Source organism: Antrostomus carolinensis, unplaced genomic scaffold (assembly GCF_000700745.2).
Source record: "Antrostomus carolinensis isolate BGI_N321 unplaced genomic scaffold, ASM70074v2 scaffold33465, whole genome shotgun sequence".
Lineage (NCBI taxonomy): Eukaryota > Metazoa > Chordata > Aves > Caprimulgiformes > Caprimulgidae > Antrostomus > Antrostomus carolinensis.
This window is the reverse complement of record NW_010314916.1, coordinates 52,641-68,747: the sequence shown is the minus strand read 5'-3', so window position 1 is coordinate 68,747 and position 16,107 is coordinate 52,641. Positions and strand designations below refer to the sequence as shown.

Here is a 16,107-nt window from a genome sequence, read left to right as displayed (position 1 = left end):
GCCAATCAGCAGGGAAAGGGGTCAGACAAACAAATTCAGCAACGTTTCCATGATGCTGTGCCCAACCTGCTGGGCACATCCGCACACAGATGCTCTCTCCTCCTTGAGCCTCCCACAGTGTGACTGACAGGTGTCCCCGGTGTCCCTCCACTCTTGTTTGTGTGACCAGTGAGCATTACTGGGGCGCTGGGGAGGCCTTGGTTTTTCCCATGTGGACCTGGTCCTCTGAGCAGCCCCGTCCTTTCCAGGTGTTGAAAGCAGGCAGTAGCTGAACAGCTGTTTTAGTCTTGAATGGGTTCTGGTGAGCGTGATGCTTTTGGCTTGAGGCTGTTCCCGCATAACACCCTCAGGAGCCTGGCTATAGTTTGAGATGGTAATTTAGATGCCTTTTTTTTTTAAAAAAGGTTCAGAGGTGGTGAAAGGAAATGTTAAAAAAAAGCACTGTGTGAGAAGACAGTCCTCCCAGCAGCTCCAGTGGAGTCTGCCCATGGGTCTCTTTGGTCCCCTGTGTTATCTTGAAGCATCACGCCCTCGGCATCCAAAACTAAAAGGGATTTTGTGTCATAACACCCAAGCGGTTATGAGGACATATGAGACTCGTCTAAGCTACAACGTTCTCTCATGTTTGAACATGATAGTGTGCAGTCAAGCTAAATGGCATGGTCCTGAGCCGAGTTGGAGGTGTGACTTCTGAAGGATGTGCCCAAATGCCATTAACACTGTCTCCCTTCTGCTGCTTTGAAGTCAGTCATACAGACAAAGGGCAGCTCTCTCCGGCACTCCCATTTCTACCTATTAGAAGCAATAATTTCCATTGCATATAGGAGACTAAGTGTGATTTTTTTTCAAAAGCACTATGAATTTGAGGTGAGGCTAAAGTCCCTACATTTCTTTTTTAAAGAAAATTTACCATTTTAGTACTTAGAAAAAGAAGCATGTGAGCAGTACCTCAGAACTAGATGACAGTGTCTTCCTTCAGGTTGCAAATACAGAAAACCAAGAGGCAAGTAGGTCAGGTATACAGGTATACAGGTATCACGAGATTGCTTCTTGAGCCAATTTGTCCCTCTCCACTTCCCAGTATCTTTGTGACAAGAAGTAGTTGTTTCCCTGGGGAAGCAGGTTTGTGAACGTGCTTTGGCAGTGCGGAGTTTTGCAAGCCAAACCTGCTACAGTTTAACAGTGTGACCAGAATATATTTAAGAAGTTGGTGTTTACCAATCCATTTGGGTTACTGTCTGAAACTGTAAAAGGAGAACCGTGCTGGATCATGCCCCAGCTGGTTTTCAGAAGTGCAGTCTGGTTTATGGCATCTCTGTTGGTATCCTTTAAAGGCAAACCTTAGAAGTGATGTTGGTGTTAAAATTTACATGGACTTTCCACCCCAATTTGCCTGCTGACAGTGTCTCCTTCCTCCTCCTGCTCAGGCACATGAAGATTCACGAGAAGGATCCGAACAGCACAGCAAGCACAACTCCCCCGTCGCCACAGAAGCGCAGGCGATTATCATCGAAACGGAAGTTTAGCCACGATGCTGAGATGGACAGAGAGGAAAGGACACCTGCAAAAAAGGTTCTTTATGGGGCGTGAAGCAAAAGACTTTCCTGGCTGCCTCCTAAACTTTCAGCTGCTGTGTTCATGCAGTCAGCATAGAAATATTAAAATGTGGTCTTGCTACTGCCCTGTGTATGTTTTAAGATGCCGTGTTTTTCCTGTGTAGCCAACACTATTGTGTGAGATTGAAAACAAATTTCTCATTTCAGAGATTGAAAGAATTCAGGGTTTTTTTAATTCTTTATTGTTTCAATTTTGGGGTTTGCTTATGGTTTATATTAGATAATTGATGTTGGATGTCAAGAGGATGATCTATTCTTTTGCTACTGCAGCTTTTCCCTTAGGTTTTTTGTCTCCTATTTACTTCATAGTAGTCTTGCAGGATAGTAATTTGAACTTTAAGAAAACCCCAGCATTTACTTCAAAGACAGCAACAGCTGAAGTCTGTTTTTGCCTTGATCTGAAGAAAAAAAAATAATCTGTAGTACATTTCCCTTTCACCATAGCGTAATCATCCTGCATTATTAGCGTTGCAAGAGTAACCAGAGAATATTTATTTGAAGGCTAGACATTTCCATTAGGGTCTTGTTTATGAAATATTTTAGTGCATTTCAGTCATTTATACAAAATGTATGGTGGCTGCCAAACTTAACTTGACCCTTTCCTCTTACTATCTCTAAATGGCAAGCTACTAGCAGTTCCATTTAGCTCAGTATCCCTTGTTTCTGTGCATGCTTTTCTCCCTGTAATCAGAAGAGGGCTATAGAAAACATGCAGGAGTTCATTGCTTTTCCCTGGACCACTTGAGTTTAGGAGTTGGCAGTATCTCAGTGGCATAAATAATTGAGGCTGACAGCTCGGCTGGTTTTCTGAAGGGGGAGGAATGCTGGTTCAGTGGTATATAAACATACGGGTTTATAAGTTGTTCAAATCGCAGTTTCTCATTAGAACTGATGTGCCTGTGATTTAGCCGCACACTTTGTCTCCTACTGAGCCTCCTTTTCTGTCTTGCACGTTCTCACACTGACGTGTGGAGGTTCTGTCACTCACACTCTCTCTGTTGCCGAAATGAGTAGTTTCTGGTTGCCTGCAGCAAAGTTTTTTGAAGCCCGCTGCCTCGTTTTTAAAAGAAGGACTTCAAATATTAATTGCATGTTTGGTTTGTTGCTTAAAATTTGGATTAGTGAGGTTGTTTTTTTTTTCCCCTCTCTCTGAAGGTTGTCGAGGATGGTCACTCTGGTGAAGGGGATAAGAAGGCTGAGGAGGAAGTTTATCATTGTCCAGTGTGTTTCAAAGATTTTTTTTGCAAGTATGGGCTGGAGTCCCACATGGAGACACATCCAGATAATTCACTGAGGTAAGAAATAAACCTGATAGCATTTCTGGTCACCAGATGGCCTGAGGGAGCCCGCTGCAGAGGGGCAGGAGCCATTTGTTCCCCTGCACCGTTAACTGCCCCTCTTTGTGATTTTGATCAAGTTTTTAAATATTTCTGCTTCATCTTGTGTCACCACAGTGCTGTGGGGCTTAATTTTATTATTTTTTGCAAATATAGGAAATCTTGCTAGTTCATAGCTGGGAATGTTTTCAGACAGAATTAAAGCACCCCTTCCTCCCATCCAAAACCATCACTGTTGTTACATAAAACTGTAAAATGCCATCATTGCAAAATTTTAACAAGTTAAACTAAAGATGCTTCAAATATGAAACAAAACTTGATATATCAAGTATTCAGGTACTAACCTGTGACATTCTTCTGCTTGGGGAGAAGGCGGTAGCTGGATATAAAGGTTTTGTTGTCTGTCGTGGGAGTAGGTGAAGGTAAATGAGTTTCTGGTTCCAGGGTTCTGTAAAATGTGTTACACTTTCTGCCTGTGTAGGTTAGGGAATCATTTGCATTTTAGCTTAAATCAGCTTCTCTTAAGAAGGAAAAATCAGTTATTAATTGCTTGGGATGATGCTTGAGTGTTGTGTTTTGGTTCAAGTAATTGTCCCTGGGACTCCTGATACTTGTTTATTTCCTGTTTTTTCACCATTGAAAAATGTGAAGCCAGATACATGAAGATACAAAAGAGATATTCCAAGTCTAGTTTAAACACATAGAAAAGCTACTATTTTAGAAAAGCAGATTGTCCATTTGCAGAAGCTTGTAAGTGTCGAAAGGAGGTGGGAATTGATCTCTTCTCCCAGGCAACCAGCTATAGGATGAGAGGAAATGGCCTCATGTTATGCCAGGGGAGGTTCAGGTTGGATTTCAGGAAAAACTTATTCTCAGAAAGAGCGGTCAGACATTGGAACAGCCTGTCCAGGGAAGTGGTGGAGTTACCATCCCTGGAGGTGTTCAAGAAGCACATAGATGTAGCACTCAGGGATATGGTTTAGTGGGCGTGGTGGTGATGAGTTGATGGTTGGCTTGGATGATCTTGGAGGTCTTTTCCAACCTTAATGATTCTGTGATTCTGTTTTAAGCTTATTTTGGGACATTTGACTCTTTAATGATCTTTTAGGAGGGTTGCAGAATTCAACATCTTGAAGTGTCCACATTCTCTCCTGAATACAGTTTCTTAATAGAATGGGATGGAGCAGAGCCGTCCCATTCTATTAAATGAGATTAATTCTATTAAATTTTCCTTTTTTTTTTTTAAATTAGAAAACCTTGGTAAATACTTGTAAAATATTTTTTAAAGGCATTGTAAGTGCTCTAATTATTGGGGAATGGAGTTGGAAAGCTCATTCTTAAATTTGGTCCAGCAAATAGTAGTTAATGAAATGGAGTTTGCTGTTTCTGAAGTAAATTAAGTAAATTTTCATTATAGAGCAAAACGGAAACAGCTGTTCTCTGGTAAGAGCTCTGCAACCCCCACAAAAGGGAGGCTGAGATAATTTTGCCATACACTCTACACTTTAGGGAAAGCAGCAGATATATTAGGGTTACCCTGGCGTTAGTCTCATTTTAAAGGTAGGACCTCTTTGCCAAATTATATGCCACGGAGCTGAGTGGAGAGGTGGATTCTCTTGCTTTGAGTGATGGATAAAAGATAACAGAACAGATACCCTTCTAGCTTGGCAGCTCTGCAGTCGGCTCCAGCAAGGCAGAAAGACACACCGGCTGCGCAAATGTGCCATTCATCTTCATGCTCATTCTCCTCTAGGATTAGGAGACCTGCTTTTGGATAGTCTTCTCCTGAAATTGATTTTGCTACCCTTGATCGTGCTGAGCAACAAAGACTAAAATGTGTCCCTAAATCAAAGCTACGATTGTCAGGCTCTGTGGGCACGAGTTAAGGGTGGTGCTGGGGTGCTGGTCTTTATAGGCTTGTCTGGACGACGGTAAGGGGGGTTTTGTCAAATATTTGCTTTAGCAATTGAAGATATGTCAGTGGAGACAGGACAGGACAAGGAAAATGTGGTTCTCCTTGGTTAGCTAACATATTCAAATGCAACTTGCCCTGCCTATCTGGTTTAAAACACACCTTTTGTCCTAGTCTAGACAAGTCAAATGACACTGTCTCCTTGGCCCAATCTTAACAGAAAATCCTCTGGTAAGCAGAGCACTCTGGGCTGCTGTTCAGGTGACTCTTTCATCTCAAAGGAAATGGGTTAAAATCCTTGGCAGGCAGGGGCTGTAATCCCCTGGTTCCCAGGATTCTGCAGAACTCTTTGTAGGTTTCAACAAGATAGGCTGGAGGCAGTGTGCCATTCTCAGTCCTGAGTTTGTGTGGCTGAAATGATTCCTCTTGGTGAGGCTTGGGGGTGGTTTTTCAAGTAAAAGAGATGAGGAAAAGAAAGTATTTTGCAAGAGTATTAGAGCAGGAGGCACATGTGTATGGGTATGCCCGTGACAGAGGAGCAAACTGCAAAGCGTTAGAAGGAGTTCATCAAATCCTGGTGTTTCCTCATTGTGGAAGACAAGGAGGAAGAACTCTCCTTAAAGTTCAGATAAATAAAAAAGTGTAGCAGCTGTGTTAGGAGCAAAGGGCAGGGAACAGAACACCCTCTGTCTCTTTTTATTGCCAGTATTGTAAAAGTAGAGCCACTTGATGGGGACTTCTGTGAGGCAGGTATCCGATGTGGTGCATCCCAGAGCCAGATGCTCCAAGTCTGGCAGTTGATTTGGAGCTACCACTTTAAGTAGCCCAACACAGACTGTTTTGTCGTGACCAAAAATAAATGATGCTCAATGTGCCTAGCCATGCCTTTCTTTGTAAACCACAGGGCAAACATCCAACTCCTTTTTGCTCCCCTAGTAGTTAGTATAAAAATGACACGCTCGCCGACACCAGCTCTGGAGCGATGCACCAGCGTGCACTGTCAGTGGTACCAGCCTCCCTTCAGAGACACATCCCCAGCAGCAGCAGCAGCAAAGTGCTGGGATGTGCAGGAGCTTCTCCTCGGCTTCCTTGTGGTCCTTTAATCCTGCCATTGTAGTGCTGCTGTGTAAATACAGCCTCTGTCTGTCCCCAGAGCCTCTGTCTGTCCCGGCCCCCCTCTGCTAACAGCAGAAAAGGTAAGGCTGGCTGGCAGCCCCTGCATCAGTCTGTGAGCAGCTAATTGGCAGGGTGGGCCATTACCCTTCCAGATACTGTCAAATGAACAACTTTAAATCACAGGGTTAGCTGTTCCAAGTCAGATGAAAAGACACCCTGCATTGTCTTCCCCAGGACAGCTTTTCATGTAAAGCCCCCAGCGAGGAGACCACCTCATTGTTTACTTGCAGCAGAATAAACAATACTTAATCCACTGATTGTGTGAAAGGGTCTCCCGCCTGGGAGAGTATCTCTTGATTATGTAAAATCCTAAATCGTGCATCTTTGTCTCCTAATTACGGTAAGAACTGCCCTGCTCTCGGGAGCAATAATAGGGCCCTTTGTCACACTGACAATGGGCTGTGGCACTGCATCTCCTTCATGGCATTACCCCCCCTGGTCAGTCTCTGTCCCTTTGAAGCCCTGGGACCTGCACCCTAATTAGTGACATGAGCTGGTCCCAGCAAGGTTGTCTGCAGCCCCCATTAGCAGTGGGAGGTGGCCCAGGGATGCTTTCTGACCCCTTTCACCTCTCTACCTGGCTTATTTAAAGACGACATCTGTTTCCCTGCAGCTGGGGCCTCAGGACACCGTCTATTTTGGTGAGTTTGTATCTAAGCGTTGATATAATTAGCAGAGTGCTGAAATGCTCTGCAGCCAGTAGGGAAAATGAGAAACCTCACAGAGCGGGGTAACTTCTCTGGAAACTTTTATGGCGGAGGGTTGCTGTCAAACATGGTAATGTGCTTGCAAAGGTCGCCTGACAGACAGCTCTGAGCAACATCAGCAGTCCAACCAAAGGAGATGTGAGGATTTCCTGGGGAGAAACCTCTCGAGGCGCTCGCTATGTGAGGTTTCTCCTCTTTCCTTTGGCAAGTACAATGGAACAGGCTTAAAGTAAAACGCATGGCTTTTAAAAAAGTACATGCACTATAAAATTCCTCTGTTGGGTTTCACTGTAACCAGAGCAAATCCTTTCTATTTCCTCCCCTTCTCCTCCAGGAGGCTTCTTACAGTGCTATACCAACACATAAAGGGTTTTTTTATGATTTTTCCTTCCTCACAGCAGCAAGGAGACATTTATGCTGCCTTTCATGCACGTCTATCCCCTGAGGAGAGGAGGAGGGAGGTGGTGATAGCCTGTCAGTTACCTCCTCTCTTAGAGACATGTTTTAACATCAGTTCTCAGCAAGGATAGTTGTGCAGTTAGAACGTGGTAGAAGCCTGGATCTTAATGAGTGTTATGGGGAGTTTCTGGTCACATAGGGCTCGGTGTGGCATTGCCTTCAGTTACAGGATTTGTTTTTGCTAACTTTTTATAGGAAAGAAATAAAAAGACACTGCAGAGTGTGAAAGACACTGTCTGCCTCAGTCACTGAGCTGACCTGGTGACCAGAACCAGTAGATGCCTGTTGCCATGAATGGATTCAGGGTAGATTAAGTTTTTTGACCTTTTCCAGAGCATGTCCAAACAGTGATATAATATATTAAGCTTTGTAACTTGCCAAATCCCAGGCATATTTTCACAAGGACAGCAAAAGCCTTTCTCTTGCCCCAGGGTACTTCGCTTCCATAGAACTTCCAAACAAAGAAAACCAAAAGCCATTCACAGTTTACCTTGTTCCTCAAAAGAACCTATCCAAGTTTTGCTGAAACTTGTGAAGTCAAATTGGCTGGAGATTGAAAGGCACCATGGAAAGCTGTTGTTTTGAACAGTGAGATTGGTAACAGGCATAGCAACAAAAGAGCTCAGGGCCAGGAATGGAAAGTGTCAGGACACCCTGACCATTGGTATCTGTTGTCATCTGCCTCCAGTTTTGCCACGGTAACCACTGTGAGCTCTTGTTTCTGAAAACACTCCCAGGTGGAAAATGCTATTGTTGTGTTTTGGTGTTACCTGGCTTCGCTCAGAAGGAGTGGACAACTTAAATGCTCTAGGAATCGTCTCCTGGACTCCGTGGGTAAATTGTTTCACAAGGCATCACATGCAGCTTGCAATTCAGTTGAGCTGGTCACCAGGCTCCCCTCTTTGCCAGCACATCCCCATTCTTCAGTGCATGGTGTCAGGTGTTGGGACACTGCAAGGCACCTGGACCTATGTCCTAATCTTAAATCACTTTAGCCAGTGCACATGAGGAGCCCTGTTTAAGACAAAAGGAAGTGGGGTTTGAGTTGACTTGATTCCAACTACTTAGAATATTACATATTTATTGCCCAGTTCTTCAGGGCAGTTCTGCACATTGGCTTTGGGGAGATAAAACAGCCATGAAAATAAATTAATGTAAATTTAAAGTGTACAGAGATTATTTCAGTCATTAGCAGCAATATAAATGACTTGTACAAGACTAAGTTGTGTATGGAGCAGCAATGTGACTGAGTAAAATACATTGTTCAGGATGTAAAATGAAAAAAAAAGCCCCTTAAGTTTCATTCCTGTTTTTGCCAGTGCCTATGTAAGCAACTTCAGGAATTCACTTTCTATCTTTTCTCTCCTTATATAGTAGGGAATAATCCTGCTGACTTCATTCTTGTGAAGCACATTGCTTTCTCCACGTGGTCAGCCTTTTGTGGGGAGAGGATGTTAGTGGCACTGCAAACCTACAAGAGTGAACGTGTTTAAAAACTAAATGTTATTTGCAGTTGATGTTGCTTGTGAGAGAAAACTACAGGTTGATGGTGGAGAGAAGTTTTTTTGCTAGTAGTTGACACTATTGTTACTGGAGGCAACTTGAAGCATGAATGACAAGTAGTCTTTATGCAGCATTGTAAAATTTCATACTGCTTTTCCATCGCTGTCACAATTGTTAGTGTGCACGTAGATAAGCCTCATTCCTTGTTAGCACTTCAAAATGTGAAATGTTGTGCTCTTTTAATGCAGCTGGGTAATTCTGAGGTGGTTGTGTCCTACACAATTGTTGAGTACAGAGAGAGGGAGAGCGTTCCAGCGTAAACATGTTCATGGACCTCCTTGACCTTTGGTTTTGACACACTAGACTTTGGCCCCGATACTTCCCTTCTTAGTCATTGTTTCAGATTGTACCAGCAAGGATCGTTTAGGTAGGAACCACTGCTAGAGTTAGTGAGTACTAAGAACATCAGTGCTACAAGACTTGTTATAGCCAAGGATGAAGGCACATAAGGCTCAGTTGTGTGGCATTGCCGATTTGGCAGACTCTCCTACTCTGCTCTGCTCTGCTTTGTAAGCTGCTTTCTCAGTACCTTGCTGATAGGAACTAGGAACTGAATCTTGATCTCTGTTGGCAGCATTTTCAGTGCAGGAGCAATTCTGTGAGTGAGATGATCATGATGAAATCCAGCTCTGGTAAATGCTAGGACCAAAAATGTGTTGTAGTACAATGCAGCTTTTAATGTTGATAAGGCAGAGGAGAGGGTATGCAAGCAGGCTGGTGAATGCATCCTTTTGCTGAGCAAATGGAGAACTAAAATCAGTGGGTTGAGCATCTGTCTGTATGCTGGCCTGCAAAAGCAGACCAGAACGGCATTTTAAGTGCTTTCTGAAGCTTGTATTCAGAAAAGAGAGATGGGAAACATCTGAAGAGCAGCACGACTCCAACGCTGGCCTAGAAGTGGTCAACTCACATCAGGGAGCTCATTGTGTGAGGAGACTGGGAATCCAGAGAAGCTGGGTAAAAATATCAGATAGTGAATGGACACAGGGAGTGACGCTCTCATGTGAAACCGTGTGGTGTGTCACATGGTGGTGAATATCTTAGCTTGGGTGCAAGAATAGAAAGTGGGTAAAATGCAAAGCTGGCTGTAGAGGAAAGCTTCTCGTAAAAGGGAATCCAGGAGGTAAAGAGGGCTGAGCCAAAATAGGTTATTAGCACGCCTGCCTGATCCTGATGACCAGACACAGGCTCTCTCGAAGTGCTGGCTGCTGCTCGCTGTGTTCGCAGTCACGTCTGCATGCTGAGCATAGCTTACCTGCAAATGTAGATAAGAGCAAGGGTGTTCAGTCCAGATTCAGCTGCTCCTATCTGTGAGCCCTGTTGTCATCAGCGGATGGTTATAGGATAGACAAGCACCTGTAGTTTGTGTTTCCTCTTACGTTTCTTGTGAAAAGCGGTGTTGCTTTTTTAATGAGGTAGGCACATAGATTTTGGTTTTTGTTTTTTTATTTCAACTCTTGCCATTAATTTTAAAACTATACAAGTACTTGGCTTCCATATTTGAAGGACATGTTAGAAGGCAGGAAGAGCTTTCCTTTCCTTACCCCAAAAGAATACCAGAAGGTCTGTGTGAGTTTGTGTGTGCAAATAATGACTTTTATTCTGGATGCTGTGCAGCTTCCAATGTTGGTAGCTGTAGAGGACTGTACTGGTCATGGTTTTTTTACTCCCAGGTGTGCTTGCCCTAATTACTAAACCCTTCATTGTTACTTATGTTGATCTTCAGCTCTTGCTCCATGATTTTTGTGCAGCCAATTTCTTGACACTTCTGTTTTTTAAAACTTTGACCTTTAATAAGTAAAAAGACCATTATGAGAAAATGAACTACTTTGTGCAAGTGTCTGCAGGCCATCTCCCATTTTCCCTTTATTTGTTCTAAGTTGCATTTTAATTCTGTTGAAGTAAATGGTGGAGTAAGCTACTGTTCCACTGGGGCAGAGGTGTTTCAGTCTGGTGCTGTTGAAGTGTTGCTGGTACATACAATTCATTACAGCGTTGAGAAGAAGCGAAATCTTTTTTTCTGGTTTTTTCTTTGCTCACACACAAAGAAAGAAGATGGCACAGGATGGCTCATGCCTTTTTATTAAACCTTTATAGCAGTTAACTTCACTTGAGTTACCCTGACTGTGGGAGTCACGATACGCCAGTGAGGACACCGGCTCTGCAGCATGCCGACAAGTTTCTGAAGCACAACATCACCCTGGTTTATATCGGGTCTGCCCTGGCTCCTACGTGATACTTTTCTCGCCTGGACCACAGCATGGCTGTAGGAATGCACATAGCATTGTGCATCCCTCTATTAATAGAAAGGCTCTCGCAGTGGTTTCAGCCTTTGCTGCACCCAAGGGTGGCTTCTTTGAGGGAGAGGATTAAAGGGAGCGACGGGACATGTTGGTAACAAAGTGGGAGAGACAGTGGGAGAGAGGAAAAGTTAAAAGTCCTGCCTTTGCTGAGGAGGTGAAGCAGCATGCACTGAGTTTCTGGTGAGCTGTGTCCGTCCCCTCCACACTGGGGACAGGGAACGGGAGCCTCTCCAGCCCCTTGCGCCTGGCAGGGAGTTGGTGCTGCTCAGCTGCTTGCAGTTTCAGCGCTGACCCATAACATTGGGCGAGGCGGAGATGGGAGAGCAGCAGGTCCTTCGGGGTCAGACACGCGGTGATGCCGTGGGGGAAGGAGGCAGAAGCGGTCATTGCAGGACAGCAGGACTCACAGGGATCCCCGGGAGGGAGGCAGGAACGGCGCTGCTGCTTTTCCATCACTCATCTGCAGCAAGTGGGAGAGATTAGTGCAGCTGTTGGATGTTATTTCCCAGGGCCCTGGGTGTGGAGGCCAGGAAGAGTTTTTCATCCAAAAGGAGATGAGTTTCTGGACCTGGGTGGGGTTACACAGGAGCAGAAACTAATTTGCTCTCTCTCATCTCCTTCCCTTCATCTTGCCCTAAAAGAAGTGAGAAAGAAGCAAAGGAATTCTTTCCTGAAGGGGAATATGTCTGTAACCTGCTAGTTTGTCTTTCATAGGTGATGAAAGCCATTATGCTTTAAACCATCCTTTTTCCATCTCCCTCTCCTTGTCGGCCTCTCTGCAGCACATGTTAGCGGTGCGGAGGCTGGATCCTGCTCCCATCCGTGGTGCAGACACGAGTTAACAGCAGGGAATCACCCCTCTTCCTCTTCTGCCCCAGTTGTGTTATTTTTAGGTCAGCATAGGATTTTCTTTGCTCATAAGGAGAGCTGCATTAATTCTGCAAATGAGAATAATAATGACAAGGGTGGAAATTTATAAAACAGTACATATTAGGGATTTCACTGGGAGGAGTTAGATGACTTAATAACATAACTGTGTATTAATGCCTTCTGTCTCAGGATATGTTTCATTCTTGTTTTCCTTGCTTCTGTTTGTGGCAGTTGCTAAAGAGCACAGACAGGAAAGAAACAAAAACCTTTTTTATTTTAGATAAGGCCTAGAAATTAACGCTGGTTTTATTTGTTCACATCCAAAACATGGGCAACATAGTGTTGCCTTTCCCACCAGCAGTCTCAGGTAATGCAGAGCGTAGTGTTTGTTTAATTTCTTGATAACAGAATGATGGATATAAATATTTGGCATACTGAAATACAAAATTTAGAAGGATTGAATGTTTGACTGCATTACCCTTAATCAAAATCAAAACTGATTAATTTTGCCTAAAATTTGGCTCTGCATTTCCTTTCTAAAATGTCTTTCCTTTCTTAAGGAACAAAAAGCTATTTCCATTGCTGACAGATTGGAATTGTCTCAGAGGAGAGTGTAATGCAGGGCAACAGGCATGGCTTTTGTAAACTTTCCTTGCATAGGTGCCGCTTGTTATAAGTGTAGCAAATCCTGGCTTGCCTCTTGAACAACCTGCACAAAGCATTGACTATTTCTTACGGCCTGTTAAAATGCTTTTATATCCTAATTAGCATTACAGAATTCAAGAATAATAACTTATTTTAGTAGAAAGCTTTTTAATGGTGTGTTTTTACACAGAGACCTTGTCTGCATTTAAGAAGAAAAAAAAACTAAAAAGGTGCCCTGGTGGTCTAGTAATAATTAAACAGCCTCACCTGGTGTGGTACGTGGCCTGAGCACCAAGGTCAGCCTGGTCTTTGCCCTGTCGTCACACAGTTGTATTTTGGTTCTGCTTTTGTGTCTCAGCAGTTCTGTTTTCTCACCCACTTGCTTCGTGCGCGTCTGCCAGCGAGCCAGAGCACTAGAGTTACGTTGGCGTTGTGCAGGTACCAGTGACTCTGGAACGCAAGGACAGTTGAGAATGAAGCTCATTTTAAAGCGGCTGTAGCTGCTAAAAGCAGGTTTTTTTCCTTTTTACTTATAATTGAATCACTGTGCTTGGAACTGAACAGCTTTCTTCTCTTTGCTCTAGAGTCGTATTTATAGAAAAATGGACAACTGTGGCCAAGACTAGCAGTCACATGATAACACAGCAGCTTTTATTTGCTACATCTGGAAACTTACCTTGCAAGTGGAGTGCTTTTATCTCTGCTCAGGTGTTGAGCCCTTGCTCTGCCTGTTCTGCTAACAACCTCAGAACCTGTTCCCATCTCTGTTTTCTGCAGCCATACCATCCCTGTTTGACTTGGCACTACACATGAGCAGACTTGTGAAATTGTAAGGAGAGGGGGAGTTTTTTGGTGTTTTGTTTTATTTTTTTTTTTAAAGTTCATCATGAGCAAAGTATTACCATATGTTTCAGATGCTTTATGTGATATGCTGGACTTTTCAGACTTTCCACAATTATTTAACTTTTTTTTTTTTTTAAAAGCTATTTAAGCAAGATGAAAAGAATGTTTGTATCACCTAGGGTTCCTTTCTCTTGTCCTTCTTAGACTGTGATTTTAGGTTTAAAAATACTGTAGACATTGACACTACCTAAACATGAAAAATAGTACTGATGAAAAAGTAATGATTAGGCTTCCTTAAAAAAAAATTAATGCTTCCAGTTAATGCATTGTTAGGCATGGCAGCTTACCCCATTTTAAATTAACACAAGCCTTAGTTAATGCAGCACATTGCTTGCCTTAACTGGGTAGGTTTTGAAGCTTAGAACCTCTAAGTTTTTCTTGGAGATGGTACATGTCCATATCTGCAGCTCCATTTCTAATTGTATTCAAAGCTCGAGTCGTGTCATTTGGGAGAAACTGGGACTCCCTCCCTACTTGAGGTGAAGGGGAGGGAGCTCGACAGCAACACACACACATACACACACACACACACTTGGGCAGAGGGGCCGTGTTTTTTAAATAGCTTGCATCCATAGTGAAGACTGACAAGCCCAAGTGAGGTCTGCAGAGCTCGAGAGACTTCTCAAGCCAGCATCGTGGTGGCACCCCTCGGCATCAGGAGTGGCTTTACAGTGACCTGCCTTGTCCTTGGTGAGCGGCGTGGGTGCAAGGTGCCAGCATAGGCAGCACAGAGGCTGCTCCACATCTCCCAGGGAGGGCTTTTCTCGGACTGTTTTTATTCCAGTTCTCCAAGCTGCAGCCACCTTTACAAATGTGCCTGGACCAGGGAGGAAGGGAGAGCATCCACAGGTCCCTTCCACGCTCCAGCTCCCGTGTGATCCTGTAAATTGTGACACCAGGGGAAGGTGCTGAGCCAGGGCGCAGTGCATTTGTATGCCCTGAAGTGCCTGCATCTTGAGATGACAGGCGTGATTTATCTGGATGTTTCTTTCTTCAGCCAGGAGCTTCTTTTTGACCAAACAGAAAATGAGCTTAATCCTTTTCCTGACTTCTCTTTTTGCTTGCTGCTTCTTCACTCACAGCAAAGAAAATAAAAGACTAAGGAGGAAAGAGAAAAGTACAGAGAGGTGTTTAATTCTGTGCACTATAAAAGAGAGAAAGTGCATATTCCTTTTTCAAGATGTATTACGTTTGTTTTGGGGAAGGGCAGGCGGTTCCCTTTGCATGGAAAACACCATTTTAAAATTGCAAATTATTACTGTCCTGAGGCGTAGTAGTTGATACAGGTGTCCTGCGAAGGATTTTCACACGGGTCTCTGCTCTGAAAGGTTTACTCTCAAGTGCAGCTTTTGATAGGAGCCCTAAATAAACCAGTGCTTAAAATCATCATGTCTTACAGCAGATGGAGGTGAGGGAGCGTGAGGTGGACGAAGCACATCTCCCTGCTGTGTGTGGGGCTGGCTGCTTGCCCAGGAGCACTGGCTCCTGCTCAGACCAAATCCTGGGGGTATCATGGCAGGCACCAGCTCTCCCGGTAGCTCTCTGGTCCCATCAGTAGTAGCTGTGCCTGCCCCATCACGTGTCAGGGGATACATCCGCTGCATTGGGTTGCTGGTCCAGGGGAGGCCAGGGACATCGGGGACCTCAAGGTGCCCTGAGGAGAGGATCTACATCCCTCTGCAGAACAGCCAACCACACAGACCCCCCGAGGTGCTCCCGGGGGTGCAGAGCATTGCTTGCAAGCTCTCGTCATCACGTTGTGACATGCTGGGAGGAGCGTACCAGAAGCACTGCTTGCTTCCACACGAGGCATTTTCTTCACCTCCAAAAAATAATGTATTTCAGTAGCCTGCAAGTTCTTCAGGTGACTGCTCTAACCCTTCAATGCCCTCCTTCCCCCAGCGGTTTTGGTGGTTGTGTGTTATTTTTTTTGCTGAAGATGAAAGCTTTGTATCACGGAATAGGTGCTGTCAGGTGAGCTGGAGGAGAGCCGTAGGTCCTGGTGCTGGAGGAGCACTACGTGCTGACATTCCCTGTTCCTCACCAGAGATTGTTGTCATATTTAACAGACCTAAACGTTTGCTTCATACATGGCATTGGTTGGGTATTTAATGGAATGCAGGGACTATGCTGGTAATAATAATTAAGGTAGGATGCAAGTGAATTCACAGGGGAGATAAAACAGATTAAACCCCCAACACATAATATTTATGTCCCAGCCTTCTGGGCAGCGTGATAACAAAGGCCGTGGTACATACACTTCACCCTTGCTTCTTTCACCACTCAGAGACCATGAGTCCAATTGCTTTGTGGGTGACTTGGTTATCTCTTCATTTTCAGGGTATAAAAAAGGTCTGGGGAAGTTTATGTAGTGATAAAAAGAACAACAATGGGAGTTTGTTAGGGAAAGGACAGGGAGGGAGTGGTTTCAGGAATTTGTCAGAAGTAATTTCTAATTGCAGGATGTTTTTTTAATGAGTAGGCACATGTCCTTTTCCTTGATGTGGAAGGTGAAGACGGTATGGGGAGAACTAAGGCAGGGGGAGACGTGGAAAACTAGCACATATAATATTCTCACTGACAATCTGACTGCTTCACGTTCACTGGTGTTTGCTT

General features: G+C 44.1%; 1 protein-coding gene across 1 annotated transcript in view; it reads left to right on the top strand.

Annotated features, from left to right (window-relative positions):
• The window catches only part of RREB1 (ras responsive element binding protein 1), a 66,739-nt gene that overhangs the window by 24,735 nt on the left and 25,897 nt on the right, over nt 1-16,107 (top strand). The window contains exons 5-6 of the mRNA XM_010167804.2: nt 1,428-1,572; nt 2,772-2,911. Of these exons, the coding sequence (XP_010166106.1) occupies nt 1,428-1,572; nt 2,772-2,911 (285 nt within the window). The remainder of the gene's footprint in view (nt 1-1,427; nt 1,573-2,771; nt 2,912-16,107) is intronic.